Here is an 18,932-nt window from a genome sequence, read left to right as displayed (position 1 = left end):
GTTTTGTACGACTAGTGTAACGTTATACATAGAACAGCAATAAAGTCCGTTAGCGCATTTGAATGACGAAGCACGCGATTGTGTCGTTTACTGATGTTTACTCACGCGACGATAAGCAACAGCATAGACATTTGAAGCAGTTTTACTCACCGGCTGCTTCCAAAGCAGGACCGAACCTTTATCGCTGGGACCGCTCCGTCAAAAACACACTTCTTGGAGTGTGGAGATCCACTTTGCGATGCGATGTTGTGAAGCTTCCCATCATTCCTTCATTCAAATTGGTTCAAATGCAGCGCTGCCTTCCCGGAATGCTGTGCTGAAGCGTTGAAGTCGCTTAATGTCAAAGTGGAGGAATGAAGTGGAGCGCGGCGCGGACTATAACCGACAGAAGTGTTCACGGACGACTGGATCTGCAGCTTGAGAGCAGTGTTTTACGGGCGTGCATATCCTCTCTCGCTCTAGTCACACGCGCACGCACCCTACCGGGAGAAGAGCCCGTACGGCCCATACAAGGACCCTATTAACGTCAAGTCGAGCCATACTCGAAAAAAACTCTCCGAAACTTTTGAGAAACCGAAAGGAGTATTTTTAACACAGAAATACTCCACCAAACGTCCAACATTAGTTTTTGAAACTTTGCCTATGTTTAGGATGGGAATCCAAGTTTTTAACAGTGTAAAAAGCTCAGTATGCATTTCACCCCCCCCCCCCCTTTAAATAATTGCAAAAACCCAAATTTTAATGTTTTTTTGTGCCTCTTGCACAAAATGACAGCTGATATAATTTCATTTATCATATCAGCACATGGTAAAGTGTGAACGAGTATCACACTTTCAAGTGTTTATCAAGTCAGTATCATTCTGATTGGGTTATTAGAGTACACTGATTACTCTTCCAATCATTGTGTTCTTATGTTAGCAATGGTTACCTCCAAAGAAAGACGGATAGCCTACAGCTATTGATTTGCATCAAAATGGCCTCACATGCAAGGAAATTATTGCCATATTCAAACAAAGATTTTAAAAGTAGGCTGAGTGTCACTGGTTAAACAAATATATGTTCCGCTAATTGTCAGCCTCTCTAAAGAGATTGCAGAATTCAAGTGACAAATTATGTTTTAAAGAATTCGGGAGGAGCACTATCTAATCTGCTTGAGAGGAGGTGTATATAAAGTATACACAACCGACTCACCGTTCACTCAACATTTTTCTGCATCCCTCCGCCACCTCGATTCCTCACTCACGGCCCAGCTGCGAATTCTCTGCCCAGAAAGGGCAGAAAGGTCCGCAACCGCCATTAGGATTGTTAGTGATTTAGTCTTAGTGACTTAGGAGTCCTCTTGACTACTCCTAACTAGTGCTGGGCAACGATTAACATGTTTAATAACATTATTTTCTGTGATTAATCGCGATTAATCGCAGTATGCACAACATTTTATAATGAATACAAAAGTGCTGCTATATGAACAAAAGTGCAATAACATATGGTTTGCAAACACTTTAAACAAATAAGGTGCTTTATACAGCTATTAAAAGTTAGTAACAGTTACAATATTTCTTGTAAATATCAACTTAAAAATGTATTTAATCAAATTAAATTAAATTGGTGGTATACATATATTCATTCTGTAGTAATATTCTCATCAATGTTCTATCAGCTTTTACATAAGCCTACTTAAATCTGCATTGCAAAGTTGACTTTTTATTAACAATATCATAAATCATAAATATCAACAACTACAAGTTTTGTTTCACCCCAGTATGTTTCTTCTGTGAGTTTATATTGCTGCTCACTTTTTGATTTCTCCACGAATGTCTCTCACAAAGAGACAGGCAGTGCGAGCCTCAACACGACTTTGTTACCAGAGGCAGAGAAACACTCCATTATCAATCGCTGTTTACATTCAATATTCATACATCGCGTTTCTGGTTATTTTATTTTATTTGCCACAGACAAAGAATGTCAAGCCCTCACTGTATTCTCCCGTGACCAATGTTTTGTCTGTGTGTATTCAGAGGCATTGAGCAACAGGTATTCAATTTAATAATAAATACGTTAATGTGCGATAAAATAATTGTCGGCGTTAATTAGTTAATGCGTTAACGCGATAATAATGTGTTAACTTGCCCAGCCCTACTCCTAACATTTCACAGATTTGGGAGCGAGTTTTAGCGCTAAAATGCTTTGTGAAATATTCTTAAAGCAAAAAATTTAGGAGACCTAAAATTAGGGCTGACACGGCCATTATTTTTAAGAGTTTCTCCTAAATCGGCAGGTTAGGAGCTACTATTAGCCTTAAGATGTTTTGTGAATATGGCCCCTGATGCTCATGCGTGGCTTGAGGTAGTGATTGCAGCTTCTTGATGGGATGCCGTTATCATTCTTCAGGAAACTAGAAGTTGTTTGAATTGTCTGAGGTGAAGTCAGATAGGCTGTATTCATATTGAGAATTTCCACGACCATTTCACAAGGCAAGATTGATAATTAAGATCATTACACTGAAAAGTTGGATCCATGGCTGGTCAATAATATACAGGTGCTGTAATTAAATTAGAATATCATCAAAAAGTTGATTTATTTCACTAATTCCATTCAAAAAGTGAAACTTGTATATATTCATTCAGTACACACAGACTGATATATTTCAAATGTTCATTTCTTTTAAATTTTGATGATTATAACTGACAACTAAGGAAAATCCCAAATTCAGTATCTGAGAAAAAAACTAGCCAATCTCTAATCAGCTAATTAACTCAAAACACCTGCAAAGGCCTTTAAATGGTCTCTCAATCTAGTTCTGTAGGCTACACAATCATGGGGAAGACTGCTGACTTGACAGTTGACCATTGACACCTTGCACAAGAAGGGGAAGACACAAAAGGTAATTTCAAAAGAGGCTGGCTGTTCACAAAGCTCTGTGGTCAAGCACATTAATAGAGAGGCGAAGGGAAAAGATATGGTGGAAAAAAACGTGTACAAGCGATAGGGATAACCGCAACCTGGAGAAGATTGTGAAACAAAACCCATTCCAAAATGTGGGGGAGATTCACAAAGAGTGGGCTGCAGCTGGAGTCAGTGCTTCAAGAACCACTACACACAGACGTATGCAAGACATGGGTTTCAGCTGTCACATTCCTTTTGTCAAGCCACTCTTGAGCAACAGACAGCGTCAAAAGCGTCTCACCTGGGCTAAAGACAAAGAGGACTGCTAAGTGGTCCAAAGTTATATTCTCTATTGAAAGTCAATTTTGCATTTCCTTTGGAAATCAGGGTTCCAGAGTCTGGAGGAAGAGAGGAGATGCACATAGTCATGTTACTTGACGTCCAGTGTAAAGTTTCCAGAGTCAGTGATGGTTTGGGGTGATGGATACTAAATTTGGATTTGCCATAGTTGCTGTTATAATAATCAAAATTAAAAGAAATAAACATTTGACATATCTGTCTGTGTGTAATGAATGAATATAATATACAAGTTTCACTTTTTGAATGGAATTAGTTAAATAAATCAACTTTTTGATGATATTGTAGTTATATGACCAGCACTTGCAATTCCATAGAGAACCTGTGGTCAGTCTTCTTGTAGTCAAGACCACCTATAAACCGAGACCAAGACCAGTGTGGGTTGAGACCAAGACCAAGGCAGGGTATGCCTTATATTTAATCAATAAATACAATTAGAATAATAAGACACTGAGCTGTTACAAATAAAATATCTTACAATTAAATGCATCTTTGTGTTGCAGGGGTGGCACAGAAGTTGCATCTAAATTGCTACAATTACACCTGCATAAATAATGTAATAATATATATATAAATTTTGAATATAGAAATGTGATGGGAAAAATAAAGTGATAGTTCTACTTTTGAATATGAAACTGAAAGTGATTCACAAAATAATTTATTCAACCGATTTGTTCAAAGAAGCTAATTTATTTAGCAATGAGACGCATTGCCGAATTAGCAAAAAAATGTGTCTAAAATGTATGTCACTTAATATAAACATTTAATATTAATATTTGCATTAAATCAATATCACATTTCCAATCATGCATATATTTGTGAAACAGCTCTATTGCTCCTGATATTGCCTAATTAAATCCTATGTTATGTAAAAATCAACAACAACAAAAAAAGATCTCATACAAGTACATTTTTGTAATCATATCTTGAATGTTGTGGGTAGTTATATATTGTTTTTAGGCATTCTTGAGATAATCCTGCATTGATTTCTAACTTGGCAGCACAGTAACAAAAGAAATCACATTAGAAATAAAGGGAACACTTTAGAATAAGGATCCATCATGAATAAATAACTACGCAGGAGCAAGTGAGTACTGAAGAATTAACACTCTAACTACTATTAACTAACAAGAAACTGATTAATAAATAAGTTAATAATAGTGCTTAGTCAAATGTGGTTGTTCACTATTAGCTATTCAGTAACCTCACAGATGATTACTAAGAACTATTATATACAGGTTCATAATGTGAATATGCATAATAAATAATTAATTCTAAAGTGAGATCATGGTAACTGGCTACTCAGTATTCTAAAGGGAAGATCATGATAACCCAGTAGAAATTACTTAAGTGTTACTACAAAACCTTGTGCAAAAAATGTATAACTTTTGCAACAGTTACACACCTATGCCTGTTTTCTACACTACTCCAGGGTTTTCAAACTTCGAAAATTGAGACTTTTGAAAACGCTTTGAAAAAACAGCAAAAATAATTTGAGCTTCACAACATAGAAAGTGGCTGAAGGAAAATAGCTAAAGCATCGGAAATTCACATTTCCACCATCAGGGCAATAATTAAGAAGTTCCAATCAACTAAAGATGTTACGAATTTTTATTTTTTTGCTGGAGGTCCTGGACATCTTGTTCAGACACATGGAATCATAGATTCTAACAGATAAAAAAATAAAAACCTGACAACCTCTGCTAGAAATCTTATAATGGGCTATGGTTTGATCTTCTTTCAGGACAACGTCCAAATCAAGAGAAAAATGTGTCAGTGAGCACAAAATGAAGCTTCTGCCATGACCATCCCAGTCCCCTGAGCTGAACCGTATAGAAAATGAGTGGAGTGAACTGAAGAAAAGAAGCACCAGCATGGATCTGGGGATCTGAAGGATCTGGAGAGATTCAGTATTGGTCTCTGATCTTTTGAAAGGGGTTGTCCAAACTCATCAGGCATTATAGGAGGAAACTCAGAGCTGGCAAAAGGAGGTGGCAAAAAGGATAAACAATGCAGATTTACTTTTACAGCCATCTTTGATCATATTTACCTGGGTTGCCAATAATTCTAGCCACAACTGTATAAATCTCAATTTAATTTTTTACCCTTATTTATGACTGGTTTTGTGGTCCAGGGTAACATATCATTTGAACAAATTTCTCGTGAACTTTGTTAATAAAATATCATGAAGAAGAAGGGTCAGTACTAGCCAAAAAAATCTAGACGCACCCTAGTGGCAGCAAATCTAATCTTCTGCGAGTGTCATCTAGCCACTCTCAAAACACTTCTGAGCTGTAAAAACCAAACTCTGGTCAGGCCAATCACATTGTTTATAGAGTCGGTGGGCGGGGCTTAGCATAATGACTGCCGAGTTGCGCTTGCGTGCTACTTGTAAAACAAAAAAACCTGGCGAACAGTGGTCTTTCGAATCGGCTTTGACCGCAACTCTGGAAGACTTTGAGTTAAGCTTTTCTCTGAGAAAAGAACAAAGAACGGCACATAAGTCATTCTTAAAAAGGGAAGTTGTGTTCGGAGTTTTGCAGACCGGATACTGTGAAAGTTTAATCCATCAACGAGCTCCGCTTCACGAGTTTGAAAGGCGACCGTTTATCCCGCCCCTTTGATTGAGCCCTGTCAATGGTGAGTTTCCAGACCAAACGTCTTGATGTGGGTCTGGCTTGTCAGGCTAGGTCAGCACAGTAAAAATTCATATATCATATATAATTTTATTTTATTTTTTTGTGTGCAAATGAAATCCTTTAAAAATGATTAAATGTTTAGCATTGTTTCCATAGAAACATTACATATTCTGAAAACAAGATTTATGTCACTGCCAATACTTTTGACCACGGCTGTACATTTACTCTCAACACTGGGAGACAAACAGCAAAGAGACCCATCTTAGCATTATTCTTAGACAAGTTGTTTCTCCCCTAGTTTATCCTTTTTTGTTTGAAAAGAAAACAAAAGTAATCTTCATAGCGCTAGTTTGTATTTACATAGTGACAGTGAGTGTGTTTCACAAGCAGACTGTCTAAACACAAGACTCTCATTCATCATCATTGGTATTAACTGTAGACACATAGTTACTGTTCAGTTTTCTGTTTTCTAGTACTAAAGCAAATTTACATTAGAATGTGTACATTCCCAAGCCCTATGCATGTCTGTCTTAAACATCCATAAAAGTCTTGCACTCTTGGAGACATATATTTACCTCTTGCCTAAATGGAGGTTGCCATAGCGCTTAACAAATTACTGCAATTATGCTTACTGGGCTAATTGCCCGTGGGCACCAGCTGGGCAGCAGTGGTTAGGAAAGGAGATATAATTCCATTTGAATGACATAGTTAGTGGGGGGACAGAGTGGGAATGCTAGAATGGACATGTGGTCTGCCTCTAAAAGAAAAGTGTTTCAGCCACAGTGGTTAGACCAGTCTACCTTGAATATTGTCAGCCAACGGAAGAAAGTCGGTGATACATAAATGTTACCTGCTATAAGCTGATGGAGGAAGGGGCATAGTTGCATAAATGTGGAGAGTTGACCTATATGTTAAAATAAAAGGATGTAGATGCTTAAACTGAAAAATAAGATATAGTGCAACTCAAGCAAATTATAAAAAAGTATTAATAATTCAATATAGTTTTGGTTTAGTGCTGGACTGCTATGTCTGCCATGGTGTACGTACAGTACCATGCAGTTGTCCTCTTTCTTGCATTTTATCTTCATTTCCTTCAGTCTGTTCCCACACAGACCACAAATGAGCTTAGCTCCTTTTGGCACTGCAAACTCATATTGTAACATTTCATTTGATTGTCACTCAGCAGAATATGGTGGTCAGTCTGGTATTTGAGACCTTGAAATGGATATGTATATGGGCTTGACTCCTGTTGCACATTCATCCACAAGCCTTAATTGAAAGCTGCAGTTTGAACAGGACATTTCGAAATCCCAAATACTGACAGTGTGTATGGTATTATGCCTGTATGCACACACATTTGGGGTTAATTCAAACAAAAATTAAAGTTCTGAAATCCGAGAGCACTCTGACCCCCTCTTAAGCCCCTTTCACACTGCACGTCGGACCCGCAATATTCCCAGAACATTGCCGGGTTGCCTTCTGTGTGAAAGCAACCACGTCCCGGGATTGATTACCGAATTCGACCCGGGACGAGCGCTGTGTGAACAAAAGCCGAAACTAATGCCGCAACGTTTACGTAGTTATCGTGCGACTCCTAGAGCTTGTTTTTTCAATAATACAACCCTGCAGTGCCAGAAGAGCTAGTCGGTGTTTTAAACACAGAGAGTGTTCGTATACAAAAGAAACTAAAATTAAACAAGCAGAAATGTGTGCAAACTGGACACAAGTCGAGACCACGGAGCTCCTTACTATCCGTGCTGAAGCTGAGATCGCTCGCCATTATACGTCACATCAGGATGTCACGTGTCAACTCGACCCGGGACCGTTAAGCGTTGTGTGTGAAAGCGCACATATTACGGTATTTCGCTGGCAGTGTGAATGGACCAAATCCAGCGGCCCGGGAACAAATGCTGGGTCGCATTATCCGTGTATTTGCTGGAATCGCAGTGTGAAAGGGGCTATAGTCAGCAACATTATTACTACTTTCAAGGTCCAGAAAGGTAGTAAAGACATTGTTAAAATACTCCATGTGACTTCAGTAAGTTCAACCTGAAAGGAACTGTATGTAAGAAATGTATTTCAGTTAATCATAAAATGGCCCTGATATGTCACAATAATTGTCATTTCAAATACTTATATCACTGGCAACAGTAGTCTGGCCAGGATATTGTCATTTAAAAGTTGTTTTTGCAGCATCTGGCAACCTCGAGTCAGGGGGAGGGGGAGGGTGTATACACCGCTCTACAGTCATTTGAAAGTGATTGCAGTACCAGTTTTGACCACAATCTTACATAAACTTCCTTTAATGTTATGAAGCGACAATAATTATTTTTGAACAAAAACAAAAATAACGACTTTATTCATAAAAAAATTATCTTGCATGTTAGTCTCCTGCGCTGCTCACAGTTAACACAGTACAAGTTCTACGTCAGAACACCGGCTCCTCTATTAGCCACTGGTGTTCGTGAAAATATGCGTCGGCCAAAAGTGAGCCAGCATTCTGATGTAAAACCCAGAAGGGCTTTACTGTTTACTATGTAAACAGCGCAGGAGACTGACATGGAAGAGAAAAAATTGTTGTTGTTATTTTTGTTTTTTGTTTGTTTTTGCCAAGCCTGTATAGTCTCCCTCTCAGATACTGAAGCTTTCGCGCCTCGATCGCCCCCCGGTGACCGGTCCCAGTATAGCCGGCCCTCTGTGTTTTCAAATGGACGCGAGGCAAACTAAATAATAAAATTACACTTCAAATATTTTTCCCCCAAAGTTAGTTTATGTCATTGAAGGCAGTTATCATCACGATGATTTCATTTCAAGTGTTCGTTTTTAAAATAAGTTTAGTTTTAGTTAGTTATTTGATGCTATAAAAAAGGGGGGGGGGTGACGTCATGATTGACAGCTGAGACTGACGGCTTCTCTGAGTGAAGTTGTCACTGAGGCACTAACAGACTTTTTCTGGATTTTTGGGAGCAGATTGGAGCTTAAGCTTTAATTTCAACATTTACATAACTGTTTATTTCACACCAACATAATTAATTGTTCTGCTTCTGTGAGAGTGTGGGCAGGCTTTTGTACTTCCTGCTCTACTTCCTGCGCTCTAATGCGCAACTCCGGTCCCGAAATCGCTACTGCGCAGACTCGGTCCCAAGATGTCCACGCCGTGCAGAGCGCCTGAAAGCTTCAAATCTGCCAAGCGGAAACGGATGATGTCGATTCGTCCATATTTTTTTACGGTCTATGGTTTTTGCGTACAAAAAGTATTCTTGTCGAATCATAAAGTTGAACCACTGAAGTCACTATTTTCAAGACTATTTTAAGATTCTTTTACTTACCTTGGAATGGCTAATATTATTGCAGCCTATTAGGGGTCAGAACGCTTTCAGATTTCATCCAAAATCGTAACTTGTTTTCCGAAGATGAACAAAAGTCTTACAGGTTTGGAACAACACAAGGGTGAGTAATTCATGACAGGTTTCATCTTTGGGTTAACGAACCATTTAATATAAAGATATGGTAGGTACATAGTTAAAATGTACATAGTTTGAAACCCCATTTAAATATTAACAAAACATTCTTCAAAATATCTTTTGTTTTATTTTTTACAAAAGAAAAAAAAAGTGATGCATGTTGGGATGACGGGGAAGGACTTTTTTTTCTTCCAGAAATAACAGAACAAAATGTGATTTCCAACTTACTGTAATATATTTGTCCTTAAATCAGTTCCCTCAGGATGGTGCCAGTAACACAAAAGCCAGAATTTCTTCACACAGTCTGAAGAGAAACTGTATGCACTGCAAGAAGCACTGCAAGAAGCCTAATCAAAATTTTACACAGGAAATATGATTGTCAACCACTGACCAATGAAGGAGTGCTTTAAAATCCTAAATGAGCAAGCTACGTTTTTGTAATTTTCGTCTCTTTCACACTGACAGACAGAAAAGGCCTCAAAAGAGCCATATTAACTAACCCTGGCAGAGCAGGGAAGCCTTGTACACTTCACACCCTCAGCCAGGTAATCACACTAGAGTCATTTTGAGTGCCACAGCTGATTGACTTCCTATCACTGATTTTCAAAGGCTAGCAATCACTTTTACAATGACTTCATATAATGGAAACTGACACTGAGCACGATTGCGGAAGGAGAAGGTAAGAGAGCGAGGGAGAGGCCGGGAAAGAGATTTGTTCTTGTGTGGAACAATTGCATAAAGGTGATGAGGTTCTGACCTCTGACCAGCTGAAGCAGCTCACAGAGTTAATGCTAAAACACTTAAAAAACTAGAAAATATTCTTTCAGCTTCAAGAACCCTAGTAATAGAGCAACAAAATGATCTTAGAGACCCCAGGGCATCAGTCCCATTGGCCTGACTCATAATCTAAATCTTGATTTCGGTCAGCTGATCGCTGATCACTGATTGGTCCATATTTCAAATTCTTTATTTCAGATGTAGCCATCTATATAATTGCCTTACCATTACACCGATGATGTATGATGAATTTGTTTTGCTCTGTTTGCTACGAACTGCCCAATACTTTCAACCCAGCAGGAGTCACATTAGAATTCAAATGACTAGAAGTACCGCTGAGAGAATGAGCGAAAGCTAGAAAACATGTGTAAATGACCGAATAGCGGAATGATGGAACTGAGAATGAAGCTTCAAAGCAATCAGAATCTATAACACAGCTATAAGGAAAACCAATTGTGATTCTAACCAATCAAAAACATGAATTTATGAAAGAGGCATAAACGGTGCATGGCGAACTGTATAGAGGGAGATCGTATTATCATATTAATAAGTGTGAAATAAACCCCTTGAATTTAATAGTTCATAAAACATGTCAAATAAAGGCTTCTTTTTCAGTGACATGGCAAATTGTGTTATATAGAATTTACTCAGTCCAGTCATAAATGAATCATATCTTTTGACAACCATAACAATTGCACAGTACATTCATGAAGGAAAAGCACCTTCTATACAGAAATCTGAAGTGCTCATAGAACAAATAATAAGAAAAGGGTCCCTCCTCCAAGACTTAAGTAAAACGTATGCTATGAGTCAATTTATGTTAATCTTTACAAAGCAAACAGTGTAGGAAACAAAGACATTTAACTGAAGCAAACGTTGACATCTCCACACTGCGTGGTAGATCATTTCACCCCTTTCAAAACATAATGGCCTTCTATTTAACGATATTCAGGCTCAATTTTCAACAATTAATTACACTGGATTGGCAGCGCAAAAAAATGCCAGTAGCCGTGAAAAGGATTTGATTTCAATTATCTCGGCTCAAAGGGGGTATGATTTCCGAATACACTTAAGCAAAATTATAACAGGACTTTGCTCCCCAGAAAATTGGGTGTGTTTAAAGAGTGATTATGTGGTGAATGGACGGGTGTTGAATGGGAGTGAATGCTCCAGGCTCCCTCTGAAAGGCACTCAATTATCCCTGATTGCTCCCCTTCACAGTGTAGCCAGTGGAGATACCTGCTATTGCTGTGATTGGGGGACATTTACATGCAGCACTTTCTGCTGAGGGAAACAGAAAGGGCGGCAGGGTTAAGATTTTCAAAAGACGGCCGAGGGGTCAGTGCAGCAGATGTGGTAAAGCGGTAATCGAGCAGAAGAAGGCCTAACAGGTCATTAAAAGGTGGTGGCAAACGAGATGACTGTGAGTCAAAAGAGAAAGGAAATAATAGAAAGTGGTTAAGGTGGCATATATACATTTAAAGACTTGTTCAATGAGGCACTATCCTTCATGTACAATTTCAGAACATTTGAATGAAAACCTACAGTCTGTATAATCATGTTTTCCAAACCTTTTTTTAAAACATATCTTTACTTTAAAACATATATATGGTCTTATCTTCCAAGTTAGAGTTTGCTCTAGAAAGGTAGGCACATTCTGTTTCTTTGCATTTGCAATTATTTATCTTATAACGTTATATAGATGCTTGTAAATAATTGTGTGTGTGTGGGCATGTTTTTGTGACATGGGTATGACATAGGTATTACAATGAGAGGGTGAAATATGAGGACATTGGCCATGTCACACTTTTCAATATGCTTATAAATCATATAGGATGAGTTTTTTTTTAGAAAGTAAAAATGCAGTGTGTGTGTGTCTATATATATATATATATATATATATATATATATATATATATATATATATATATATATATATAAAATTAAACAGTACACAACATTTACAAACGCTTATTTTGGGTGCGATTTACCTCGATTGATATACACTGTATGATTGAGATCTGGGAAATTTGGAGGTGAAGTCAATACCTCAAACTCGTTGTTCTCCTCAAACCATTCCTGAACCATTTTTCTTTGGCAGGGTGTATTATCCTGCTGAAAGAGGCCACAGCCACCAGGGAATACTGTTTCCATGAAAGGGTCTACATGGTCTGCAACAATGCTGGTAATTGTTAAAGTAACATCCCCATGGATGGCAGGACCCAAGGTTTCCTTGCAGAACATTGCCCAAAGCATCACACTGCCTCCGCTGGATTGCCTTCTTCATCTAGTGCATCTTGGTGCCACACTCACCCGGCAATCCAAGTGATGTAAAAGAAAACTTGATTTATCAGCATGGGAACCCTGACTGGTCTGCAGCTATGCAGCCTCATACACAACAGACTGTAATGCACTGTGTATTCTGACACCTTTCTATCAGAACCAGCATTAACTTCTTGAGCAGTTTGAACTACAGTTAGCTCGTCTGTTTGATTGGACCACACGAGCCAGCATTCGCTCCCCACGTTCATCAATGAGCCTAGGCTGCCATGACCCTGTCACCGGTTCACCACTGTTCCTTCCTTGGACCACTTTTGTTAGATACTGACCACTGCAGACCGGGAACACCCCACAAGAGCTGCAGTTTTGAAGATGCTCTGACCCAGTCATCTGGCCATTACAATTTAGCCCTTGTCAGACTCGCTCAAATCCTTATGCTTGCACATTTCCTGCTTCTAACACATCAACTTTGAGGGTAAAATGTTCACTTGCTGCCTAATAAATCCCACCCACTAACAGGTGCCTTGATGAAGAGATAATCAGTGTTATTCATTTGATAATGTTATGCCTGATAGGTAATTGTTTAAAGTTATAAAGTTATATATATATATGTAAATATTGAAGACAATTTTTTTTTTCAGGCTTCCATGTATGGATAGCTATCTAAGTATTGGTACTTCTGAATGTGCTGCTGAGGCTGGGGTTTGAAGTGAAAGTATTTTTTTTAACTTATACTATATGCGGAGAGCATTCACTTAGTATATCGTTATCTCATTTTTGACTGAAATGGCTTTTGTATCTGAACTCTTCATATATTCTTAAATATGTAGCTACTGTACACACACACACACACACACAAGCTATAGCATTTAACAATATAATATAAATTAATATAACTTAATTATAAGATCATTAATATAATATAATTAATATAATATAATATAATATAATATAATATAATATAATATAATATAATATAATATAATATAATATAATATAATATAATAGGCTATGTGTCTCAAATCTCTGGGTCTGGGTAGGAAAAATAGGCTTACGGTAGGCTATAAAGACACCTGAACTTAGTAGCCTAATACTTGCTAATCCTTCTACTCTTCAAGTCCCCATAACCAGAGGTCTTACAATAGCAAACCCGCAAAAAAATGTTCAGTTCCTTTCTTTATAGAAAGTCTCGTAATCCGTGATTGGTAATCAGCGGTTTAAATTGACCATTCAAACATTTTAACAAGTTAAGCCCTACGTCATTACAGGCAGGACTGTGAATGGTGTTCTTTGAATAGCGTTTCAGATCTTAAGTATGACATTATAGGCTATTCTATATTATTCATTGCTTTCAATAGGTCAAAGATGCTATAGTCCCACGCTGGTCCAACGACATGCTGTTTTTCACTGATCAGATGACAAATCGCCGTATACACCAAACTAATTGGATGAAGCTTAGTTCGAATGAGTTAAACTAGTTTAAAAAAGTGCTTTACGAATGGCATCGCCTTAACAACTGCCTTTGACAAGAAACAAAAGAAAGCAGGAAGCTGAGACAAGCGTAAGCCTCTTAATTTGCGTGAATAGTGAAAACAAGTATTGTGCATTAATGCCAAGATTACATGGACACCTATGGAGGTGTTTAAACTCTGAATTTCGCCTTCACAGCAATTCCCATGACTGCAAAACGACAATTTGTTCTTACCATGAGCTAAAAGGTAATACGGAAATCAAATTCATTATAAAATAAAACATTATATTCTCGCATAGCCTATCGCGATTAATAGCATCTAACAAAAGTTAGGTTATAGGGTTATATAGGCCTACAGTATAGGCTAAAACTATATAAAATTAATTATGAAACAAATGTTTATTTTCTCATATATATCGCGATTAATCGCATCTAACAAAAGTTTGTATAAAGTAGGCTAGGCTATATATAAATAATTAAATAGGCCTTAAATTTCATGAAATTGAAAAATAAGTCTTTTTTTTTATCTGTCCATCATCCATTTATTTGAAGCATTAAATATAGAAGGAATTTTAAGACAACACAACGCATTTTCAATTCAGTTTATTTTACTTTCACATTATTTTAATATTTTCCCTGGCTAATTCATCACGATAAGCATATGGTTATTAAATTTCCTTCCCTGAATTGTGACTTATGTTTAATAAATATAAATAAAATGCATGGTAATACGTTACTTACAATTATAACCATAAATGTTTTTTCAATCCTGTGAACAGAGAAAGTGCAGCCTTTTTCAAAAATCATAATAGCTGTATATGTCTGATGTGAATAAATACTTGTAAAACTCTCCTTTCACTGTTACAGAACAAACCTTGAAAGTGTTGGATGTGTAACAGTAACACGTAAAAGCAGCTTGTCCTGTTAATTTGCTCAAATATGGCTGTTTTATGTTTGTTGTATGCATTTACAACTATGAAAACAGAATGAAAATATCTAGAAGGATCATTCAACCACTATTGAAAACAAAAGCATTCATCACTCATCAAAAAACAGCAAAAAACAAAGAAAGAATTATTAGAATGCTACAGTTCCAGAGACTCAAGACTGTGTCTGTCTATTAATAATAACTCTTTAGATATTAGTGCTTCTGCTTGACTTTGGTCTTTTGCCATCTCGCATGTGAGAGTGAGTCTCAGCACTCCTCTTTCCCAGCCCTTCCAGCCACTGTGATCTGAGTCAGTTGAGCAGAATGCTCCTTTGCTTTGAGCCGCAGTGCCGCTATGCTGGAAGCACGGAAGTCCACTGTTGGGGGGGACGATAAGGGTGGTGAAGAGGAGAGAAGGTTGTTGGTGAGGTGGGAGCGTTGAATTGGACTCTCGATGACAGGAAAGGGTATCCTTTGCAGTGCCATCGGACCTAAGCCTGTAAACAGTCTGTTGAGAAATGTAGAAACAGAATATTATAGGTTAAAACGTAACTTAGTGGTTTGTGTTGAACATGCAGATGAGGCTCACCTTCCAAAAGTGGGACTCATGAAAGCGGGATGTCTAAACATGGCCGCCCCTAACAGAGCACTGAAGCCGTGAGAGGAAGCAGAGTTTGGGGGAGGCTGAGACAGTCTTTGGAGGGGGGCAGGCCAAGCTGAATCAATAGCTGGATTCCCACTCAGGTAATGATATAAGGACTGTGGAGCAGAGGGGGTTCCGGGATAGTGTAGGCTTAGAGTGTGGGACTGGACCCCCGCCTTTTCCCTTTTCCTCCATTTTGCACGTCGGTTCTGGAACCAGACCTGGAGAGGAAAATAATGCATTTGTCACAGTTACAAGTAATAAGTAAAAAGAACAGTTTGTATATTTGGCAAATAAATCTAGTCCCACCACCATAAAAGCACAAACAATTGTCACTTTAGTCAAAGACAAATTAAGACTGCAGGCTTTAATAGAATAATCTTGGAAATGTTACAGAACTTGTATTATTTCTGCATCTCATATCTGTGATAACACATGTTGTGTTTGAGAATAACTAAATGCACTCTTCTGTGGAACACAACACAAAATTATCTCAGAAAAATTCTAAAATATCTCCTTTTGTATTTTGACGAAAAATAAAGTGAGGGTGAGTAAATGTCAATGATGACAGAACTTTTCGATTTTGGGTTAAATCCCTTTAATTAGAAGGATGTTTGTGGTTTTAAATATATAGTGCAAATATAAAGAAAAATTGACAATAACGCTAAATTGACTAATATTTTTATATGTAAAGTTGCCTTTTGTTTATATAAAAAAGTAACTCTCCAAAAGAGCTAAATAAAAGAACCGCGCGAATGTTTAGACTATAATAAATCTTGCGACATTTTTTCCCTCTGATGTAGGCCTAATAGGCTATCTATAGGCTATGGATCATATTTGAACGGTGCTTTTCAGTGTATCTATAGAAAAAATCTTATGAACAAATCCACTAGTCAATATCGATCAATAAAAAATCTATATTCAATATGAATCTAATATTTCAGATATAGGCTACTTTGTCGCGTGAATTAATAATAAGCCATGTGATTGTGTTAATGTTTCTATGCTTGCCATCGTGAAGAGTGAACAAGAGCAGGCTGAATGCTGAAAAGAATGAGATGAAAGAAAACTTACTTGTACTCGTGCTTCTGTAAGATCAAGTCGCATCGCTAATTCCTCCCTTTAATTGGAGAGAAAGAGAAAATAACTAACTGTTTTTACTAACATTGACAATAATAATAATAATTATTATTATTACAATTTCTTAAATAATATATAGGCTATTTTTTCGTTTATTGTAAGGAAATATTCAATCTATTTATTCTAAACATTCTCTATTGAAACGGTTAATGTAAAAGTGTTTCAACGAAAAAAAAATATAGTTTATAGCCTAATTTAAATTATAAACTTTTTTACTAAACATCAATTTTGTTTTAATTATAGCCTAGGGACTACTTAAAATAAATGATTAAATGAAGATGGTACTGATAATGAGTTCTAACTAATAAATCGTTTTTTATGTAATTTATTATTACTATTGCATATTAAAGCATTAAGTTCTAGTAGCCCTACAGTAGTTTTACCTTGTGAAAACATCTGGGTAGTGAGTCTTGTGAAAAGCTCTTTCTAGTTCCTCAAGCTGATAGCTGGTAAATGTGGTCCGGTATCTCCTCTGTTTTCGTTTAAACATTCCATCTTCAGTGTCACTTCCCGCTGATAAAGTGGTTTCCTCACAATTCCTCAAATATGCGTCTCGTTCTGGCTGCCCCGTCAGATTCGGAGACGCGTTTGTCTCCCTGTCGGCTTCGTCCTCCTCTGGTCTTGGCGTGGGACTGGACCGAGACGCGTGTTCCTGATACGATCTAGCACGACTGATGTTTACTAGCGAGGCCTCAGTCATTTTGATCTTTTCACAAGCTGTGTGTTGCAGTCTTGCCTCGTTTTCGTTTGTGTGAATGTCTATGGAGTCTGTCAACGGGGCGAAGGGGCGGCGGAGCTTCGGCGGCAGGTGCATGTCTGGCTGAAGGGGCCACAAACTGTTTGGTGATGCTGTCAGTAAAAATATAATAGGCCATCGAAATTATTATCAACAGGATTAATTGGGTTACAAAAAAGAATATAGATAATTTAATTAAACATGGATTAGGCCTACTTCGCTTTTAATGTCCAGTTAATAATGAGCATTATAGGATAGCCTTGTAACGGAAGATGTTAATTTATTGCATAGGCTTCAATATTTGTTACACAGTAGGCTACTAATTAATCATTAGGCCTATGTCAAGTCCAATAAATAAGCCTATAGCTGTTAATTCCATCAATAGCCTACCTTTTGTTGCGTTTAGTCTAATAAATATGAACAACTAAAACCAAGATCGTTTTTAAAGCGACTTACCTTTAACTTTTAAAGAACTTTTCCTTCCTAGAATACTTTCAATGCAGTACGAGGACAACAGATGTGATTTACATTTACATTTAGTTTGGTCTGGATTATCCCCCTCTGCTTCGTTGTTCATATTTCTGGCTTTCATAAAGGTAGGCTATACAGAAATCAAAGATCCATTGAGTGCGCGCGTCCCGGTGCTCTCGCGGACTGATCGCTGCGAAAGCTCGCGCACGCCGACCTTTGTACTGATGCTTCAGCTTCCAAAACTAATCTACAGAATCTGATTGGTTCTCCGGTAAAAGCCTCTGCCACAGCCTGTGTGCTTCAGTTTAAAGACACTATAGCATTATCTGGGATTTTACAACGACACAACTGACTCGCCTCAGAATGTCATTAATAAAAACAGAATAATAACAATAGGCTATAGCTAATAGTAGTTAGTCTATAATAATAATAATAATAATAATAATAATAATAATAATAATAATAATAATAATAATAATAATAATAATACCTACTGACTAATAATACGAAGAAGAATCATTATTATTAGCCTTTTTATTATTGTTGTTGTTGCTTTGGCTATTAGCAATTTAGGTCAAATTCGTGGCCTAAATGAATAGGCATTTTGCAATAGGCTATATGAAAATATTTATGAATATGGCCTAGGTATTGAATGACAACCCGATTACAGCTATGCATTCAACGGTAGGGCTAGCAAGCCTTTTGTGATTTTGTTCTTTATCCTTGAAAGAAAGAAAGAAAGAAAGAAAGAAAGAAAGAAAGAAAGAAAGAAAGAAAGAAAGAAAGAAAGAAAGAAAGAAAGAAAGAAAGAAAGAAAAGAAAAGATCTTTAATTGACACCATTGTATAGCTGTCACAGATGTAGCCTAGTTTCTGTTTATAAAACAGTGTGGCATTAAGCGCGGCACGCACCTTGAGCGCCATCTGCTGTATGAAGCCGACGCCGACACCCGTTTTAAATTGAAGAAAACGTAGGAAAAGGAGAAAATGATGAGTAAATATCACGAATAATTGCCAATTTACAAAGCTTTCTTAGGCTATAGATCAAACGTCTAAAATGTTAGTTGACATTAATATCTTTATTGTGTCTGACCACAAACTGTTTGTGTCAGTTTTTTGGGTAATTTATATAATTCAATATGTT

General features: G+C 37.3%; 1 protein-coding gene across 1 annotated transcript; it reads right to left on the bottom strand.

Annotated features, from left to right (window-relative positions):
- Positions 1-14,524: 14,524 nt before the first annotated feature.
- arxb (aristaless related homeobox b) lies at positions 14,525-18,228 on the bottom strand. Its single transcript, XM_067423804.1, has 5 exons — positions 17,775-18,228; positions 16,966-17,431; positions 16,517-16,562; positions 15,389-15,663; positions 14,525-15,307 (listed from the first exon to the last, which is right to left on the bottom strand). Exons 1-5 carry the CDS (start codon positions 17,908-17,910, stop codon positions 15,067-15,069), a joined length of 1,164 nt encoding a protein of 387 aa, XP_067279905.1. The 5' UTR covers positions 17,911-18,228; the 3' UTR covers positions 14,525-15,066.
- Positions 18,229-18,932: the final 704 nt, after the last annotated feature.

Source organism: Pseudorasbora parva, chromosome 18 (genome assembly GCF_024679245.1).
Source record: "Pseudorasbora parva isolate DD20220531a chromosome 18, ASM2467924v1, whole genome shotgun sequence".
Classification (NCBI taxonomy): Eukaryota; Metazoa; Chordata; class Actinopteri; order Cypriniformes; family Gobionidae; genus Pseudorasbora; species Pseudorasbora parva.
The sequence above is the reverse complement of the archived record's forward strand: the minus strand, read 5'-3'. Positions and strand labels throughout refer to the sequence as shown.